The sequence below is a fragment of the Triturus cristatus genome, chromosome 1_2, assembly GCF_964204655.1.
Source record: "Triturus cristatus chromosome 1_2, aTriCri1.1, whole genome shotgun sequence".
NCBI lineage: Eukaryota > Metazoa > Chordata > Amphibia > Caudata > Salamandridae > Triturus > Triturus cristatus.
Window position 1 is genome coordinate 661670302 of NC_140580.1, and position 21831 is coordinate 661692132.

The window sequence follows — 21831 nt, forward strand, 5'->3', positions numbered from 1 at the left end:
ATAAAGGGGGAATAAATGCAGAAAACACTGAGGGGCATGATGAGTGATTCACTGACATGTACACTTTGCGGTGAGGGCGATCCAGAGCTCTACAGCATACACACACAGAGGAGGAAGAGTTCAAAGTACAACCACAGAGAGAGACCCTACTCTGGGATAGGAAGACGGTGTGCTGAGGGAGACCTGCTCTGGGATATAAGCAGTATGCACAGAGTGGAGGTGACAGGAGTATACCTCTTGATGTTTGAGAACTCCATACTTAATAGTAAAATAACATCAAGTGAACCGGTACATACACAATGTGTGTTGGAGGAGACACAGCCATAGCAAATGTATACTATGGGCCTTAGAGTTTGGCGGATAGAATACTCCATCACAAACGTGGCTGATATCCCATATTATAAGTGCCTTAAACCCTATGCCTATGTAATACGACTGACGAGATATCTACCACATTTTGATAGAGTATCCCATCCACCAAACTCTAAATGTAACCTACATATTTCAAAGGGACACAGTTCTACGATAAATAAACACTTGTGCAAAGAGAAAGAGCATCTTGGACATTGTGTGATGAGGGGACAGCAGGTTCTCAGGCACATACAAATGACCTCTCTGCCGGATCAAGAGGACTTTCCACCAACCATCCTTTCCATTGCCATTTATGCACAAACCTTCCATCCTGGAGACCCAGGCAGATGACAGGGCGCACTGTGGAGGACGGCTCACTCTCCGGTGGAATCTCCTCTTCATCCGCAGATCTAATCCGCTCAGGGATGTACTCCATGCACAACACCCTGGACGCCAGTGGGAAGGATTTCACCGCCCGGGGAGTCGAGTGATTGAAGGAAAAGATCTGCACTTGCCCAGATCCTGCCTCCTGGCCTCCACCAACCTGCCGTAAAAATGAAACATAAGCTGTTGCGATCTGAGCCGAGTCCGACACTGCTACATCCCGACATACATGGAAGCCGGAGATAGCAAATCGATCAAGCCCAGGGGGACGCATCAGCAATGGATTTCGAATACTAAATTAAATATATTCCATGCACTTTAAGCTTCAGGAAAATAACTCGGTTACTGCTGAAGGCATAATCAATCATGGGTTAAAGTAACGTTTTAGAATTTAGAACAACACCTAGAGGTAGAGAAACTCATTTCGCAAACAGTGCATGAGGTCCGTGGAGATCCAAGAAGGAAAGCAATGCATGATGTGTATATGACCAATTAATCAACAGATTGGATGGAATGCAAAAATGTAAAGACTGGGGAAGACAAACTATAGAGAGATCACATTGAATACAAAAAGAAAGTGATATAATAATACAAAAAAAGTGAGGAACAGAGAAAATAAAAGGTAGCTGTAAGATACAAGTGAAGGTGGAGAATAGAGAAATGTATTAAGGAAAATGAGCAAAAAACAAGCACAACAGGCATGAAATGGTGCGCTGTAGCTTCTGTAAGATATAATAACTAGATGATCATAAGGATTTTTAGGGGTTAGAGAAAGGTACTCGAACACAAAGTTAGAGCAATTCCTGCTTTGCTACACGATGGACATGCTTAGGCACAGAACACTCAATGTTAAAATGATGAAGCGTTATTCATTGTCTACAATAAGAAATTTATGTCACAGAAAACAATTTAAATATAACCCTTGTGACAGACAATAAGAGTACGGAGCAGTGTGAAACTGGATTGTGTGTTACTCTGGCAATACATTCTTGTGCTTACTCATTTTGGGAGCTGAACGTATAAAAGCGCATCAAAGAGATGAATCAAGGCACAAATGACACACCAGAGAAACAGAAATCACACTGTGGAATCTGTTGTATGACTTGTGACATCAGAGTTTTAAATATCTGTTAATCCCTCCGGCGGCATAATGTAAAATGATGCCCCCTACCCCATTGCAGTATGTGAAGAGGGACCCCTGAGTACCCCATATCTCATAGATATCCATTGGTCTTGGAAGGAATGGGTCCCCTCTGAGGGGTTTTGGGGGCCCCTGGTGGGTGGGCCCCCTCACCTCGCCCGGGCCTGCATTCTGCCCCTGAATCCAGCACACCATGATGAGGTTCACTCTTCCAATCAAAAATCGGACTGCGGTCTCTGGAGCCTTTCCTATTCCAAGTGACAACAGATTACAAATATCAACCCGCCCAGGAGAGCAGGAGCGTCCGTGTCTACCATCACAGGATCCCCCTGCCGTCTCTGAGATCTGTTGCTAGCCGTGGTCCACCAGAGTGGCAAATGCCAACTCTCCCAGCAGACCTAGAGCGTGTGCCCCCAAACAGGAACTGGAATCAGACTGAGGTCTCTGGGCACAAGTGTTAGGGCAAGTGCTACAAGACACCACAGTCTGCTATCTTAGGACGGCAATCTATGTTCCTCCCACCATAAAATGCCATGAAATCACCCTCTTCATCCACCATGAACTACAACAGGCTGGGAGGGTTTTGGGTGTATCTAGGGTGACCATAACAAGAGATCCCCTAAAGCTTCCTAAAGTAGATGTGTAATAACACAGGACCTGAATTTACTGTCTGGAAAATCCAGTAGGGAAAATCACATGAGGCATGGGCTGCAAGCACAGCCCGGCCTTGGCCCCTAGATATGCCCAACCCTCTTCCATGGCATGGAGATCACAAAACTCTCCCCCTGCAAACCGATAATCTCTGTTGTATCCTGAAGGCCTCCCACCTCTACATCTTTTTTGTTTTTGTTTTATATAGCACAAACTAGACCCGCAGGTATCAGAGCGCTTTACATGAGCACCAGTTGCAGTTACAGACGTACCCATTAATTAATTTTTTATTTTTTGTTAGGCACGGGGAGATTAAGTGATTTGCCCAGAATTACAGGATGTTGAGCTTCCCTACCAAGACTCGAAACATGTTGCCATGTTCGAGGTGGACCGCCCTCTATCTGCACCCCCTACTTCCATTTGCCACCTTCCTAGAGAAGTATATTTGTTCAAGAATTGCAGTCGCAGTCAGTGATTAATTTGTAAAAAATAATAAGTGCCTGGGCCCCTGTCAGGAGGCCACTGCAGCTTGCTCCACCCGTTGCCCTTGCCACCACAGTCAATGACAATTCAAACTATTCCAGGCCCCCAAAGCTATAAGAATGGCTTGGGAGGCAGCCATTAGTAATATATTATATCAATAATAAACTGTTGTTCTGCTCATCTCTAAATTAGACAGACAGCACCACCATATGGCAGCTGTAATAAGTGCGAGTGTAGACAATAAAGCACTGGTGCCGCGCACCGGAAACCACTAGCTCAAATTAAACACTGGACACATTTCATGCAGAATCATGGCCCACATGTTACTGTCCAACCAGGATACAAATACATAAGAGATTCTAGTTATCTGTTTGGGGCTACCAATCAGAAATGTTACTTCTAGATCCTCTGTATCCCGGCACGTAAATCCGGCCACCTTGTGAAAGCAGGACCTAATTTGCCATCACTAAAAGTAAGGGAGTGTATGTGATTGGTACAGGGATACAAAGGCAGTGACATCTATGATTGGATCGGCTTATGAGACAAGCACATGAATACACATGGACTAAAAGATGGCCACAAGAATAACGAATGAAAGAGTTGTTGGCTCAAGGGATTGGCAACCAATAGATGGAAAATGTGTGCAGGTGGGCAGTAGACATGAAGCTTAAGAAAAGCCCCAAAAATGCAACAACCAACGCGTAAAGAGGTCACTAGCAGTAAGTTTCAACTGGCATCAAGCCAAAAATCTAGTCCCACTCTACCCACAGTACTCATCCATGCCCCTCAGTAGCTTCGAGGAACATGGAAGGTGAATATGTGAAGCAGCAGCCTGGTTAATATCAGTGTAGGTGCTGAATATGTTATTCTAGACATGGGTTCCACACTAGATTCAGTTTTGTAATGCTGGAAATTCATTTTATTTCCTAAGTGTCAGTTGTCTTATCTGCATTAATGCAAACTGCAGATGTACAAAATAACTTAACTCCCTGACTGCCATACTGACTTATAATATATACTAATACAGAATAATATATATATATTCTGTTGGAACTGTCCCTTTTTGCACTGTTATCCCCAGAATTTTTGCCTTCTGCCTCCTCTGTTTTTCATTACATTGTTGCTGGTTTTAGGACTCCGGGTACTTTACCACTGTTGACCAGTGCTAAAGTACATGTGCTCTGTGTCTAAACTCTTATGGTAATTGGTTTCTCCATGAATGGCATATTTGGTTTACTAGTAAGTCCCTTGTACAGTGCACCATGTGTGCCCAGGGCCCATAAATCAAATGCTACTAGTGGGTCTGCAGCACTGATTGTGGCATCTACATGAGTAGTCCTGCAACCATCTCAGGCCTGCCACAGCAGCGCCTGTATGTGCTGTTTTAATTGCCATTTCGACATGTTAAGTGCTCCCACTTATCAGGCCCAAACCTTCCCTTTTATCACATGTAAGGCACCTATTAAGGTAGACCTTAGGCATTCCCAATGGCAGAGTGCAGTGTATTCAAAAGATAGGACATGTAATCTTATGTTTTACATTTCCTGGAGGTGAAATACTGCTAAATAAGTTTGAACTACAGCAAGGCCTGTCTCTTCTTAGGCTAACATGGGGATTGCTTTGAAACATCTTTCAAGTGTAATTTCCCATTGGGTACCGATAGAAAATGAAAGTTTGGAGCCTCTGGACTCACAATATAAAAACACATCTTTTAGTGAAGTTGGTTTTTAAATTGCAGGTCTGAAAATGCCACTTTTAGAAAGTTGGTATTTTCTTACTTTAATCATTTGTGTCTCTGAATACACGCCTGGGTTGGATGACAGTTGGGCTTTGCAAGTTCACTCTAGACAGTCACACATGAAGGGAGCTGAGGTGTACCTTGCATATCCTAATGGCCCATCACCAGGCTGATGGGTCTTTTTGAGCTAAAGTGGTGGGAGGAGTTGACACTTGCACCTGAATAGGGCTGTGCCTTTCACCCCACAAAAAGCTGCAAAACCACCTGTAGTGTGTTTGGAGCCAATGGCCGGAAGGGCTGGGGATTGTGCACTACAAAGACCTTACTTTGAAGTCTCCCTACTTTAAAGGCTAAAATGGGTAAAAGTACTGGACCTATGACAGCATATACTCAAAACACTTCTGGACTGAGGACATTCTACCAGGAAGAAGAACTGTTGTACTGCCAGGAGGGACTGACACCTTTTTGTTTGCTTTAGTGGGCTGGCCTGCTGTTTGCGGCTTCTTGCCTGGGAGTGAGGGAACTGGACTTTGATCTCTGCAGCCTGCGTCCAAAGTTTCTCCAAGGCCTTTAGTTGAGCTTGCCTACTTTTGGAAGTGTCATGGCCATCAGAGACTTCACCTGCAGCACCTAGGCTCCTCTGCTGAGATTCCTACTATGCCAGGTGGTGCCAGTTCCTGGTTTCTTGGAAGTGAGTTTGCGGTGCTTAAAGAGAAGAAACCAGTTTATCGACTTTGAGTGCGGCTTCGGAGCCAGCACTGCTCTTTGACACAGCACCACGGCCTTTACTGGAGCCATGGTCCCTGCTGAAAGCAATGACTGTGACTTACAACGCAGGCCTGATGCCTACGTAGTACCTCCAAAGATCAACCCATCCCTGGGGCCTTCCTTTATAATAGGTGGGTGCCCCAATGCCCACCCAAGGCCCCCACCAAGCACATGTTTTCAAATATTTAAATTTCCAGCTGTTGGGAGCAGACTTAGTGTTTGCTCCCACTTGGTGGGAAATATGAAAATGCTCCCACCAGATGGGAGTAAACATGTTTCCCTGCAAGTGCTAATGCCAGCTGGAAAACTATTGTGTCCCAGGGTGGGCTCCCTGGGACACAGTCAGCGAGCAGGCCTCGGGGAATAGGGGCCCCGGGGATATAAAGGCTCAGGGATGGGGGCCGCGCTGCCCCTCTCCCTTTTAAAATGTGTCACGGCCCCAGGGCATGGGGTCCCCAGGACATCTTTAAGGCTCGGGGAGGGGCTGCAGGTGCACGAGCCACGTGCCAACTCCCTTATTTTTTACCCCCGGCTCTGGGGGTTGAGGTCCCCGGAGCCTCTCAGAAGCTCAGGGAGGAGGGCCACACACCACCTCCCAAAAAAGAAAAATATGCGTTGCCTCCGCCAGGTCCTTGCCCACCTCAGGGAGTTTTAATAAACAACCTCGGGAGACCACACTTTTTGAGGGTTTTTCTATTTTGACACAGATTTGTGGATCCTCTTCAGGGGGTCAGGGTACCCTGACCCTGCTCCCTATGTTTTGCTTTTATTTCAGACTCTAAGATGGTTGCCACCACTTCTTGGTTTATGTGGTGGCAGACATTCCGCTCTCAGCAGGAATTTTGTCACATCCATGAAAGCTCCTTGCCCCTAGATATACAAAGTTCTTGAGGATTAGTTGCTCAAAACTACTTAACAGATTCACAGCAAATCTCGAGAAAACCCTCTTTCTAGACCAAGATCTAGCCCTCCGCAAAATTTGGAGTTATTCCGTTTAGTGGTTTGGGCTGTAGCTGTGTCCAAAGTATCTATGGAAAAATGAATGAGGAAAACGTATTTTGGGACCCCCCTCTTTTCTATGCCCCGCTTGACGGATCACACCATAATTTTCCACGTGCAAACTAGAAAAAAAAGTAGCATTTTATTAAAGTTTTGTGGAGATTCGTCAAACAGTGACAGAGTTATTAGCAACACAAAAAAGGTATTTCCTATAGAAACACGATCCTAAATAGAACTACTCAGAAGTGTGCATTTATGGCGGCAGTCAAGAGTTAAGCACAATGTAAGTACAAAATGAAAATGAGAAAGTAAGAATTCTAGGGTCGTTATCAAGCCCTTTTCTATAAACCACTCAAATGCAGTGATCTCGTGTATAAGAAATTACGCGTTCACCACTTACTCACCCAGAGGAACCCTGGAGGCAGAGAGGTGCTGAGAGCAGAGAATCCCAGTAGCGATGTCTGAACAGGATTGTGTGCAATCGCTCCAAGCTGAAAAAAGAGAGACTGGTTGTTTTAAAGTGTTTTGGATACCTAATACATCCTTTCGCCTCTCCATTCAGGATATCACTACTAATATTTTGTACACCCAGGAGTCCCTGGGAAGGTTTGCGTAGGTATGATGATTTTGTGTGAAAGCTGTGAGGTCGGCCCTGGATGGTGAGTGTTTGGACCCAGACCTCTCATGAAAGGTGGGCCACTGCTGTCTTTTGGGGAGAAAAGAGTGTGCAGAAATGTTTATGCTGTCAGGATCCAACCAAAGAGAAGGAGTACTGCTACCTGGAGGCCTCCATGGTGAAACATGGGCTGCAGCAGTACCGCCATGAAAATGATCATAGAAATGTTGGCAGACGGACCTCTGGCGGATGGGGCGCACAAGGACAGTGTAGGTGCTGTCAAGAACAAATATTCTTCTGGGTCACACATCACTATGTCATTCACTTGGGATTCATAGTCACATGGGACAAGGCAGGCACTGCCTGACAGAAAACACCTATGTATGCTACAAACTAACAGAGTTTCCAGGAAGCCAATGTGTAACAACGTTTGGACCGTCTTATGGCTCCCATAGATATCCTCGTTAATTACCAGTGTTTACAGTCCTGGGCATGTTTTGTTTTTGTCCTTATGTTTGGTCAATCTCGGTTTTCTCCTTTCCTCTTGTTCTTCTGGTTATTGCAGCTTTGATTAACTTTCAATCCCCCTTCAGCAGGTTTGCTTGTTCCTTCTGAGTTCACGGAGTGTATCTTGGTCCTACGCTCTGCTCGTAAAGGCACCTCTTTAGAAGGAACTGGTAAAACTCTTCTCATGCTCAATACCATGAATTATCTGATAGAGATATTTGGGGTGGTCATGGTAGCCCTCCGTATTCACGTCTCTAGAAAGAAGTTGAGGTGAATGCCTGAGACAACTGGAAGGTGCTGCCTGACGAAGATCTCCTCCTCATTGAGTGTGCTGCAGACAACTTTTTTATAGCCAATTTCTTCCTGCGTGGCACCTTCCTTGATGATAATTTACTTTGATCCCAGTAGTTGTCTGTTCAGGAAGGAATTGGGGATTGCTTCTGGATCCATCTGCCAATCACTACTTGAATTGCACGATGTGCGGGTGGAGAAATGTTCCTTATTTTCATTGGTAGAAGAGAGATTGATATGTCAGGTGAGGATTATTATCTGGCTTTCTCTTTATGAAATTTCACCATGGAAAGACAGCAGCATTTTATTTGTACTTCTGTGAAATGCAGGAGGCCTTTAGGATGGTAGGAAATGGTCCCAAAGTTCACTGTAGAATGTGAACGATCTGTATTTTAGGTTTTGCAAAGGGACAGAGATCCATCCAGGTTTTCTCTGGATAATATGTATTCTTCTTCAAACCTTTCCAAGTGGCTCTTTGTAGAGATGGAAAGAATTAGGAAACATAACATACAATAGAAAGGAAACATGCTGTCACATTCAGACAACACTGGTTTTCGTCTCTAATCTTCATTTTAGTGAGCCTGTTTGGCATGTAAGAGCGGAGTAAAAATATACACAATTTATTTTAGGGGCATTTATTCACAAGGGGTTTACACCCATGGTTTGAGGAATTTTGAAGATTTAAGAAGGAGTAGATTGTATGATTGAACACGTCTAATGGAGAATACGGTTAACTTGGTGTTCATGACTTCGACAGTATCAGTACCTGCTGATTAGTTTTGTGGATTCGGGTCTTGCAACAAGATTCTCTGGCAGACCAACCCAAAAAGTTGCAGAATTTGACTTCTTAGTCGACTACAGATGTAAATATACTTTCAAGATCGAGTCAGAGAAGAGAGTTCTGAAAGTGAAGTAATATTTATTATTTCATTGGTTTTCTGTCCAGGCTCAGTTGAATGCGATTACAAAAGCCTTGGGGCATCACAGAGGGAACAGCCGTGAATTAAAAATATAAGGTTTTTGTGAATTTCAAGGCTACACTATTGATAAACAAAGCACTTTTTGTCAAAGTGTACCACTGTCATATTTCAGCATAGCAGTCAGTAATGCAAGAAGGCCTTCCCAGCATTCTAGGCTCAGCCTCACAGCACTCTAGCTGGGGACTCCTCACTCTGTGTCTGATGTGGAAGGTAACTGAGCACAGAGGGCTGTGGAGGGCAGGGCACTGCTGGAACAGAAAGCTGACAAGAGGCGAGCTTCACATGGAAGAGAATGGACTGAAATACGGGGGACCCCTGCAAAGTCTTGAACATTTCGAGGGTGAATAACTGCAAAGCGCCTTGGAGCACAGAGTGTCTCTCTAGTGTTTTAAAAAATGGGCAAGAAAAAAACAACTACATATCATATGATCTATATATATTATATACAAGTATTTATGTAGCACAAAATATCAAGTAAGTGAGAACTGGACAATAGAAAGGGGGAATCAAAAAGCAACTAACACTTGCTTGCTTAACAATGTGAGGGTTTCCTTCACTGAGATCCATGAGGGGTAACCCATAAAACTAGTTACTTCTAGATAAGGTGTGTGTTGATGTTTACCTTCTTCCTTAAGCAGGGGTGGCGAAGAGTGAGGGAAGGTGTTTGTCGAATCTGTGTTGGCACTGGGTTCATGATCATTGGTGCACTGCAAGAGATGGCCTGTCTTCAGTTTCCTTCCTTCTAACTCTCATTTGGTTCAAGCCTGGTGATCTCCCAGCTGCATGCAATGTGTTCACCACCAGAGATCTTCATCCGGTTTTCCTGGTAAGGTGGCGTGCTGGAGGCAACAGACTAGAATATGATGCAGGAGCTACTGAAGGAGATTTGGTCTTCCATTTCGAAGCAGGGAAGACCCGAGGTAGTCGGGTCGCTCCAGTCCCAACCCAAGTGCTGCTGCTGATGCCTAGAAGAAGCTTAGTACTGAGTCTGGGAAACTTAAATGCAGGGGATTGCTGCTCTCCCAGTTTAAAGGGGCTGCAGCCTAGAAGGAGGCAGGGAGGAAGTAGTGAACTGTGAGATATGCTTTGACTTTATAGAGAAGTGAGAGCAGTGTCAGGCCGTCTGTGCCATAGCAATTAGATACATATGCACGGTGAATAGGTAGAAATATCTATATTGTGCGGAAAGTTTTCATCGTCCTGATTAGTTTTGAACTAAAACTATTTTGGAGTTGAGACTGTGCTTGTTTTAGAGTTTGAGTTCATCTGTGAAGCATTCCTGACAACGATTTATTCTGTCAATATATTTATGCGGATGTTAAGTGGGCCACTATGTGTCACGTTCTATCGTGATTCCATTCTAGCTATCAGTCAATCATCAGAATTAAGTCCTGTTTGTAGGGAGAGTATGGATGAACAAAATGATTTTAAAGCAGCTTTGAGTAATGATTTAAAGAGCAACAGAGAGTTATACTTTGGGGCACTGGTGGGTATATTAGTCTTGATGGTCAATAAGGCTTCATGTCTTTGCATATCAGAACGGCTTTAATTTAATGGTCTCCCTGACCACTTGATTACCTTTAGATCGTGGGCATTGGTAGAGAAGGCTGGTAGGCGGCATGTGAGGACAGGGCACCAGAATGGCGCCTTCGTCTTTTTGTCCTCCTCTGGGCAGAGCCAGCCCGGCTGGTTCTCCTCCTCTGAGAAAGAGAAAAAGAAATGGGTTTATATACAAATAATTATCCCTGCCCCCCAGAGCTCACATTCATACAATGAGAAACAAATCCTCTCAGAGCTCCTAGATCTAGCTTAAGCAAAAATTGCCTTTGAAGCACATCCATCCTATCAAAGACTTCAATGAACCTATTTATTTATTTTAGGTTTTTATTATGTGCATCAAGACCAATATGGGTCAGTGCACTTTACAAGGAACCAAAGAGATGGGAGTACAGAAAACCTCACTTACACAAAAACATGTGTAACAGTCTATAACCAAAGAGATGCGTAGAACAGTCAGTAAATTAGAAAGCCCCACAAAAAAATGCTGCTTACAGGAGAGACGATTTTTAATGTACAAAACCAACCGAAGGCCCTTCGGACATTCAGCCAATCAAAGAATGAACTCACGGCCCATGCAGCTCATCTCACGATAGACCGAACGTGCGCACACCCACTCAGAGGGCGATCGTACATTGCATTTATCCAGACAAAGAGTGGCCCAAAAGCAGATACAGCTATTCAGATAAAGACCTCAAAGACCGGTTTAGCCAATAGGAATACAATCACTGATAAGTCCCAGATTATCAGAGCAGGATGTCTGATCCCACATCACATGTTTTTTTCCTATAGATCTCCAATAGGATGTAATGTACACAAGATAGTCTCTGGAATTAAGCAGGGGACCACAAATATGTCTACTGCAGAACACCAAAGAAAAGCATAATCTCTTCCACAGATAATTCGATGGCTGAGTGGCTGACCCTTGACACAAAAAGAGAATTAGGCAACTCATCACTCAGAAAACTTTTCTGACTCTGGGATCCTAATAAGAAGAAACAAGGAGCAGGGATTCACCTGACCCTCCCTGTTTCAATGCTGCTATACCTTTTTCAAGCTTTGGAGGGTCTTCATCTATCTCCTGAATTGGTAGATTTATCTTCATTATCATAATGCATTTTAAGGCTCTCACTATCCCATGGTCTCTTGGAGATGAATTACCCTTCACAACTACAGACAAGGCAGCCTTAGCCATACTGTCAAGCTCTGTGTAGAAGCACCCTGGCCTCACTTTAGGAGTGGGTGTCTATGGCTCCATCCCATGTTAGATGGATCTTTAGGCCCTCCTGTAGAGTCTTTCAAAGAGGACTTGCAGTGGTGCCATACATTCTTCTATGGCCTTTTTGCTAATGCTCCTACATCTGCAACATGGTACTGGTGTATGGTCAAAGGCATTCCATTATTTGAGTGGGATCACAACACAGTGTGAATGAAGGACTTACAAATGTACATTGCACTGGTGCCTACTTTGCATCAACACAGTCAAAAATATGAGGGAGCACAAACATCTGCAGCCCCTTCTGTAATACCAAAATTGTGCAGGAGTGAAAAACTGGGATGGCATCCAAAATGAAGCCCCAGAACCCTCTTGCCCAGATTTTACAGTGCCAGCCTATAGCAGTACAGTTTTGACCAATGTATCTACATTTACATTGACCGACTGACAAAAACTGATTTTTTTTCAACTGTGATGATCGCAAACGTTTGTTATGCTCTGGCCGCTCAGTGCATCAGCTTTGCAGTAATTAATGAGCATCTCAGACCTTAACAACTTGCATGAAACATACTTTTAAGACATCTTTAATATGGAGTCGTGTTGTTATTGGGTAGCATGCCACTAGTAGGTGTGGTGTGTGTGCTCGACATTTAAGTTGTTTCCTTAACTTCATCTGATCATTTTTAGTTTACTTTGACAGCTTCTTCACTTTGTCTGTATTTATTAAGTTATACCATCACTGTGATCAAAGTATCAGGAAAATGACTTACTGTAGATATAATTTAGTATTACTAATAAGAAATGTAGAAATTATTAATGTGTATTAATGTATTTGGCTTAATTTAGAAGGAAGGATAGTATTACTGTGAATAAAGTAGTTTAGTTATATAAAATAGAAAATAAATCAATAACTGTTAGAAGGTGGTTCTGACACTATGGGCCGCCCGGATTTTTCGCTTTTTGAGCACCTCATTGTTGAGCTTTTACGGTGGGAGAGCCTCATAAGTTGGGACTCACCCACAGTGAACTCAGGATGGAAGAGACATGTCAGGGAAAGTCAGTGTGTTTTACTGTGTTTTCACTTCCTTATTCCCCTATGGGAATGTGGAGCCAAGGGCTAGATTAACTTCAATTAGGCCTACAGATTCCAGACACGCACTTAAGTCCACTGTAGCAAATGTGAAAAGAAGTATTCTGCAGAGTCCAAAGTCATATTTGTACTGCTTTTGGGTCATCCAGAACTGTCATATTTCTCTGAGCCAGCCATGACCAGACCCAGGCTGAGGGCTGACCTCAGCTGGATGGATTGATAACCTTTCTTCCACAAGGGAGGGCCTCCTCTCCACAAGAGAAGATGGGTGGGGCTACAGGCCAATCCATCAACCGCTGTCGCTGGGTGCCAGGCACCAGGCTGCACCAAGGAGGGAAGGCAGCTTGGGGGGAAGGTGCTTCCGAGACATGTGGCAGAAACCCTGGACAACGCCATTTTGAACAAGCTCAGAGGCTGTACAAGAAGGAGGGAGCAGGGGCAGGGACGTGATGTGTCGCTGTTTGATAGGACCAACAGAGACTTCCTGCCAGCCCCCTACTCAACTTTTAAAAAGTGCTTGCACAGGAAGAGAAGGTCTCTCTGGGGTGTGGTCTGCTGAGGGTGAAGGTGCTGGAGCCTGGCGCAATGGGCAGTTGAAAGGAGAGACCCCCTGACTGCCCCCAGGACCCTATCAGCACCAGAAGAAGAGCCCAGGACTGGTGTACAGAAGCAGGGGCCTCTGCGCAGGGAGAGAGGCCCAGAAGGCGAGCCTGGTGAAAGGCTGGCGCAGGGAGCCAGTGAAGACAGCACACTGCTGAATCTACCCTCTCAGAGACCCAGAGGGCAGAGGAGAGTGTTCCCAGTGGCTGGGGCTGGTAAAGAGGAGCATGAAGCGCCCCATAATGCCTCGCCAGGCATTTGGAAATCTGCCGTTTTGGTGCTTTGTGGCCCCCAGAGGAGGGGGGTCATCCTCACGTGTGAAAAGGGGGGCAGGGGAGCTGCAGGCGCACCGCAGTCTCCCCCAGCATAAAGAAGAACAGTCCACCCCTAAGTCTCACGGGGCATCTGAAAGAATAACCCCTCAAGGGCTCAGCCAGCCTTTAACACCTTCTAGGCTGGAACTTATGTTCTACAGCTGAGGGTGTACTATGAAGTGCATCATGGAGTGAAGGGCTGAGTTGGGGATGTCTGGAGAAGGGCATCCCCTGGAGGCGAAGTGGTGTAATTGCACCGAAATGCATTTACTATTGGTTATTTCTTTTTAGGTGGACTGAAAGTCACATGTGTAAAGTGAAGTACCTGTGTAAGGTGATGTTAAGCTAAATGGAGTTATGTTGCTGGACCTTTCTGCTAGGGGGTCTGGCTGTATTTACGTAATCCCATGCTTTTACCTGCGATTCCTTTTAAAGTGAAGAGGCGCACTGCAGGAGAAGTGTAGTTGCCGGGAGTACTTCTTTTGAAAGGACTGTAAGTCACATGTGTAAGGTGATGTTAAGCTAAATGGAGTTATGTTGCTGGACCCTCCTGCTAGGGGGTCTGGCTGTATTTATGTTATCCCATGCTTTTACCTGTGATTCCTTTTAAAGTGAAGAGGCACACTGCAGGAGAAGTGTGGTTGCCAGGAGTACTTCTTTTGAAGGGACTGTAAGTCACATGTGTAAGAAGATGTCATAAGCCAAGTGGGGCTATGTTGCCAGACAGTCCTGCTAGGGTGTCTGGCTGTATATGCTCAATCCTGTGATTTCATCTGTGATGCCCTTAGGGGCTGTAATTGCAATGCATTCAAATGATCAACCAAGGGGATGAGTACTGTCATTCTAAAGTGTGCGTAAACATGGATTCTTGCTGCTGCGCTTAGGTGAAGACCCCAGACTGCTAGCCCTTAAGATATAGAGGTGCATACTTTATGGTCAGTAGGAGATGCTCAGTCAGGGTCATGTGTCACCAAGGCAGGTTTACCCCTTTTTAATGCTTGTTGAGGTAATGGGGTGGGTCGCCACTGGGATGGTGCCAGTGCGCAGGGCCCTCGCTCCAGGTTATGTTTAACTAACTGCATTGGGGGCAAGTTGATGTGCATACATGGGAGTGGTGGTACTAGACCCCACCCCCCCCTGCGGGAGGGGTGGAGATGTTATGCAATGTCACAAAGTAATTCCAACAGCTTATGTATATTTGTAAATTGGTGCATAGTATTGAGTGGTGTGTGTGTTTAATAAATGTACTCTTACTTTTATAAAGCACAGTGTAGACTGGACAATCAATTATTGAGTGTTATTTTTGTGCACCTGCAAATAGCGATTACTAGCCCACACCACCTCCCTTGAGTAAGCCTCAGACTGCTCTGCAACGCTACCCTCTGAGAGTCAGGTACTACAATTGGGTGTTTGGTTCCCAGTGAAGGACAAATGTAGTCATGTTATTTGTGCAGGCCTCACAGATGCTGCCTCGTTTTCCAACAATAACATATAGGGTTAGAGCTAGTTTTAAAATAATTGAATGCAAGAGAAATAAAATGAAATGTTTTGAAAAAAGTTTACGGTTAGGTTTAGGTTTAGCATCAGAGTTAGAATAAAGATGATCGTTATTATTTAAATTGTATTTTAATAGATCTAGTTGAAGAATTCATGTAATACAACATGTTCATTTCATTTGAATTCAATTATTTAGGGCTAAACTTTGGATAAAAATACGATTCTTATGTGTATGAAACTGAACAGATGGAGTAGGATTAGGAATATGATCAATTTTACATAATAAGAATAATTTACATTTTTGTAAAATTAGGGCTGAGGTTATGTTTGACAGTATCATGAGATAATATATAAGTTTAATTAAATAGAAAATTTTAATTTATGTAGAGGGCACAGGTGTAAATAGAGGAAATGCAAAGTAATTATGTTAGAATTGGCTTAAGGAACTAGCTTGCTTTATGCTGAGTTTTAGCGTTAAGGATGGGAACAGAGTGAAGGCAGGGCCAAGTAAGGCGGCATAAAGGTATTTTCGCTGTTACAAAAAGGTGGGACAGGTAAATGCAGGTGAAAGTAAAGGGATGGGGAAGTAGATGTAGTAGAAGTAAAGACATTCATCAATGGTATTTCATAGGTCGGTCTGATGCTGCGGCAGCTGGCATGGATCGTGGGGGCAGAGCAGGGGAGCGAGACAGGGGAAAGAAAAAGTAACCAACACTTAACACTTCGCCACGCCTCTCCTCCTCATCCCTCCCTCCGCCGGAACCAGAAGCACCCAAGCTTTCAGGCTCCCATGCGCCAATCGCAACGCTGCAATGCAGCGTTGTGATTGGCCTGAGCGCGGTGGTTCGGCACTCGAGACTGGGGGCCTGGGCATGTTGTCCACCCAGGCTGTAATGCAGCCTGGGTGGAGGAAATGCAAAGTGCACATGAATGTTTGGCCGGCCTGAGACGACCAGCCAAATATTCATGCGCACTTTACAGAGTGCCCACTACTCCTCCCCTGCTCTGAGAGCAGAGCAGCCCCGCCGTGCCATGCCAAGATGCCGCAGCAGGAAAAAATTTAATTATCATAACATTGAATTATTATCATTTTATTTTTCCTTTATTTACACTGCTTAAAAGCAGTGGGGCGACGCTCCTCCGCCATAGAACATACGCACCTAAGGATTTCTGCAGGTTCACTACTGCCAGGTTCCCTGACTTCTTACCTTTGTTGTTTATGTGCTACAGTTCAAAGCCCCCTAAGACTCAGGCAACAGGCACATTTCAGAGTAAAACAAACTAACAAATGCCAAATTGTAATTCTGCTACATTAAATGCAGCCCTAACAAAAACCAGACAGTGCTGGCAGATCTTCAGGACGAGAACACTTGATTTTGTGCCTGTGCCAGACATTTACATGGCAGAGAGTGAGGCATTCAAAACACAATAGAGATGAGTCGCTTAAGCATATGGGGCTCCGTTTATTCCAGGTTAAGTGGCTTGGCATTACAGCGAACAAACGTTCAATTCTGATCCCTGGCATAGCAAGTGGAGTTGTGAGTTGTGTAACAATTTTCACATCTTTGGAGTTTCCCCCTGGTTGAGTCTGGAAGGTAGACCTGCTGTAATGCATTAGGGGGAAAAGCCCAGATAAAAGGCAAAACATGAAATGTATGTATTATAATACAACTCTGCACTGTAAGCCTCATTTCCGAGTTGAAAACTCGGAATAGGAGTTATTTACCACCGCGGTAAATGCCTAATCCCCGGGTATTGAAATGTACCGCACATGCTAAATTCACCGCCCTATTGCACACAAATTGGAATCTGGGACCGTGTCTGTGATTTATATCGTTAATACTGGCCCTTCCTTGATGGGCACTTAAGGTCCCTTCTGATTAGCAGTAAACAAGTGATGTGAACTCATTCACAGGATTACCTAATTAGACTTTCTAAACTTTCACACTGTCTCCCAGGCAAGGATTTTCAATTCCCTAGCATAATTATATTTCACTGTTTGGTTGCTCCATTTCTTGTAGCAACACGGCATTTTTGAGGCTATCTCTTACGATCTGGTGCCATTTTATGCCCATTTGTGGCAGGACTACAATGGAAATGCCTACAAGAGCCTTAATGTAAAAGTGCAGTTTCTTACATCAATCGGATTCAGGTCTATAGAACGAAAAGAAAACTTACCTGCTCGTCGCCGGTCACCAGCCGCTGCTTATACTTTGTCCTCGCTGTTCAGCTGGCTCCTGACAGCACCCATGCTCCCCTAAGCCAATCATGATGCTGCTGTCACCATGAGAGCAGCCTCGTGATTTGTCTGAGCTCTGTGGTTCGGCACTTAGACGGGGACTGACAGCCTGTGCATGTTCTCCACCCAGGCTGTGCATTACAGCCTGGTGGAGAACATGCAGTGTGCATGTCTGGTTGGCCGGTTCAAGACAGCTGGTCAAACACTCATGCGCACTTAAGTTGCAGCAACCACTCCTCCTCCCTCGACGTCATGGGAACCCAGCCCCCCCTGCTCTAACTTGGCTGCAAGATAACAAAATTTAAATGATAAGAACTTCCGTTATTAGGATTTTATTTTTCCTTTTACACCGCTACGAAAGCAGTGGGGCGACGCCTTAGCAGAGGAGCCACCACTGGTGCAGAGACTAAGAGGGAGGGGGGAATCTCTGTGGCAGGAAAAATACCATGTGCATTCTCGTTGCCTCATGCAGGGGGTGCACTTTCAGACACCGGTGCGGGGACCATTCACAAACTGAAGGCACTGTCATTATAATGTGAGCGTTAAAATGCAAAACATTCATTGTATCACTCAACAGTACTCAGAGTCTGCGGGGGCTCCAGTACACACATCACCCTAGGTTCACCTCCCAGGTTCCTCAGGCCAGTCTTCTACACAAACCGTGGGCTACCTTGGCCAAGGCCCAAGTTGACTCTCTAAGCCAACTGCAATAGATCTTGTTCTTGCTATTTACAACCCTGCAAGTGGTGTGAAAATATTCATACAATACTCCCCTGTGGTGAGGCTCAAGTGCTACTGCCTCTAAGAGTGGAGTATTTTATGGCTCTTCCTAGCTGATTTAGTTCATATCAATTAAACATTATTGCCGTCTGCTAGGGGAGTTAACAGTGGGTACTACCCTCTACAGAGGGCGTTAACTGTTGTTAGTTGCAACTTCATCATTATAGGCTTGACGCGAAGGTGAGGAAGCATAATGAGGGGAACCGCAATTAACACCGGTTTATAGTCTGTTGCATCTGGGCAATGAGCCCATTAGCATTCACCTTCTCAATCTCACCGGACTTGGTGCATAAGCCACCCACCTTCCTGGTCTGTGTAATGTCCCTGCCCTTGCATCTAGAATACAAGAAAACAGCCGGGAAGTGCCTGCATTCTAAGTAGGCCTGGGAGAAATGTAAAGTATGCCACTTACTACACAAAATTCCTGAAATTACACCACTTCACATAATTACGCAACATTTGTGATAAAAATTCAAAATGAACAGGGGATGCATGGGATCAACAGCATGCAAGCAGCTGCTGTTTGCAGTGCCTTCTTTGCACTCTTTTAAAGTGCACAAAACGCAGCCTTGCATCAAAATTAACGTAAAGGTGCATTTTGTACTAAAAAACGATTGTGCGAAATTACAGATTTGCAATTTGTGTAATTGAGTGTAATTTGGCATAATTTCGCTGAAATTCTGCCTAATAACGTGAAATCAAATTACGCAAACTTCACACATTCCGAATTCTAAGCATTCTGATTGGACGATCTCTTCTCATCGTTCGATATAGACTACTAATCTCTGAGAATTCATGTGGCAGCGACCACTGCAGAACGTTTATGCAATGGAAGGGCTGAACGGCGGGAAGTGTGCTCACTCCTGCAAATGCTTTTTGTAGTCGCGGACTGGGTGGTAAGCTCAGGGAAAATGAACCCCTCCGATGCCAAGCTTCTCTGCAGGCGCTGAAAGTGGAATATGGATGAATTCGCCTCCATGAAAGAAGCGAAGTAATGCTTTTTCACTTGAACAACAGATCCGCTCTGCTGAAAAGCTTGAAAGGATTACAGACTCTGTTCAATCTAAGGAGCTCCCAACCACTGCCCGTTGTCCACTAAGCCCCTAGTTGTTATCTCTGATGCTTGCAGGACACTTCTATCCCAGCGAATGAATGCACGCTGCACTTATCACTACATCCAGCGCTGAACCTATCCGAGCTGTGAAGAGCCTCTTCTATCGATTTCTGACCCTACCTGTCCAAGAGGGATGCTGCTAAAGCACCACCAGGAGGCACTTCTTCCTTTTCTAACTCTACAGCGGATCCGTCTATCCGCTGATTTCATGCCGCTAGGCCCATGGTTTTTGTCAAGCTGAACTGTGTATGCCAGCTCAAACCCAAGTGACTTAGCCATAGCTGCTCATTCAGTGCTGAGATTCACTCCAGGAGTGTGTGTGACTGCCCTGTTGGAATCACAGTACATCGTTGGTGCTAGTACTGCAGAATGTCTCACCCTGGATGAGGTTTCTTCGGTTAAATCACTGGTTTGAACCTTGAAGAAATGAAAACATTCTCATCTGTAATATTAGCTTTGCAGGTATGTCACATATCCACCTGCTCAGCATCCTTCTGTTCTCTCATGTTAGAGAGACCACATTTTGAGAAGCAAAAACCGGGACAGGCCAGACTTAAAAGTAGGACTTTAAAGCCTTTAATCTTACTTCTATTTCAGGCCTGTCCTGTTTTTTGCATAGCCTTGTAATTAATTGCACATATACATAGACATACACACAATAGGCATGTAAAGGGTGTAAATGTGTGTGTGTATATATATATTTATATATATATATATATATATATATATGGATTCAGTTTCTCCCGTTGGGAAGGTTTGTTCCTCGTGCACTCCCGTGTATAAAGTTCAAGGAAAATACCACCAGGTATTCGTTCAAGTTTTCAAATTATTTATTACAGCATCCAGCAAAAGAAAACCTTACGCGTTTCGGTCTCTACGGAGACCTTGCTCACAGGTACATTGTGTGATTATAATTTTGTTCTTTTAAAGTAAAAAACCCCGCGAAAAAACCAATTAGGTTACATCACTTCCTATCAACTATACAGGCATTATGGGACATGTAGTTTTTCAATTAAACAAAAACAAAAAAAAAAAACTTTATGTAAACAATCGTTAATAACCTAAAACATGGGATGCTCTCATTTTTAGTGATCCTACCTTTCACTTTAGCATTGATTCCCGATTCAATTAAGTATGAATAATTAAAAATTGAATACAAGTACAAAAAATTCAGCCCTCCAGTGGGCAAGCTAAATCTACCAGCTTTATACAAAAAGTGATTATTAACACACCCAAAGATCTAAGATGTGCTAATTTATGTTATCCCATGTTTATACTTTAAGTATTGCTTCACAAAATGATAAGTCAAAGTGATTTGAAATGAATACAAATACCAAAAATGAGCCCTCTATTGGGCAGCATTGTGCCACATCCTAATCTGTGGACTGTCCCGATTTCAACAGTAAATTTAACCAAGTCCCAATTATGAAGGGGGTTTGTTATGTATCTGTAAAATAAAGAAAAAAGGGGTCAGCATCATTTACTCTCCGATAAATGTCATTACAGGTGGCAGTGTAATTCTTCATCTTGATTATGGCCATATGGGCTCAAAGTCCGAAAATTCATGATGTGTTTGGATTCCTTTTGTCTCATTACTAGCTCACGATCTCCTCCTCTTTTATTAGGTCCAACACTTTCAATGCCATAGAACTTTAGGGTTTTCCAATCCCCTTTATGTTCCTTCTCCATGTGTCTTGCCATCGCGTTGCTGCGATCAGAGTTAATAGTGGCACGAACATGCTCCAAAATTCGTAGTTTGAGTTCTTTTTTTGTGCTTCCAATATATTTCTTGGAACAAGGGCATTCAAGGGCATACACAACAAACTGAGTTTTACAGTTGATGTCTTGTTGTTTGCCATTGGTAGTTCTTTCGTTGTTTTGGCGATGCAACAAACTTTGCATCCTGCACATTTATAAAATCCTTTTGGTCTGCCCCATGGTTCTGGTTTTATGTATTCCTGAAAATGACTGTGTATCAATTTGTCCTTTAGGTTTTTTGCCCTGCGATACGTCACATTAGGATGGTCTCCCACAATCTGAGATATTATGGGGTCCATGTGGAGAATGTGCCAGTTCTTTTTCAAAATCCTTGAAATTGAGTTGTTGGCAGTTGAGTGGGTGGTGATAAAACGTATTTTTTCAGATTCCTCTTGAGACAATTGTGGTTTATCCATCAATAAATCCGTTCTATTGATCTTAGTGGCACGGTTGGAGGCAGTTTGTATCCATGCTGGACTGTATTTTCTATTTAGAAACCTAGTTGTAGATCGTTTCTTTTGTTCTTGCCAATCGTTTTCATTGGAACAGATTCTTTTAATCCGGAGAAATTCTCCATACGGGATATTTTGTAGGAGGCAGAGTTGATGGAAGCTCTGAGCATGTAAAACCGCATTTGTTGCGGTGCTTTTACGGTGAAGAGTTGTGTGAAGTACATTATCCTTTACGAAGATCTCAGTGTCCAAAAAAACAACCCTCGAATCACTGATTGTATACGTGAAATGTAAACCAAAATTGG

The 21831-nt window shown here is 44.0% G+C and overlaps 1 protein-coding gene across 10 annotated transcripts in view; it reads right to left on the bottom strand.

Moving 5' to 3' along the window:
- The window catches only part of ARHGEF10L (Rho guanine nucleotide exchange factor 10 like), a 585939-nt gene that overhangs the window by 60913 nt on the left and 503195 nt on the right, over window positions 1-21831 (bottom strand). For all 10 annotated transcript variants that reach the window (XM_085608202.1, XM_085608218.1, XM_085608210.1 and 7 more), the window contains 3 exons: window positions 10488-10609; window positions 6920-7006; window positions 675-895 (listed from right to left, as the gene is read on the bottom strand). In XM_085608202.1, the coding sequence (XP_085464328.1) occupies window positions 675-895; window positions 6920-7006; window positions 10488-10609 (430 nt within the window). The remainder of the gene's footprint in view (window positions 1-674; window positions 896-6919; window positions 7007-10487; window positions 10610-21831) is intronic.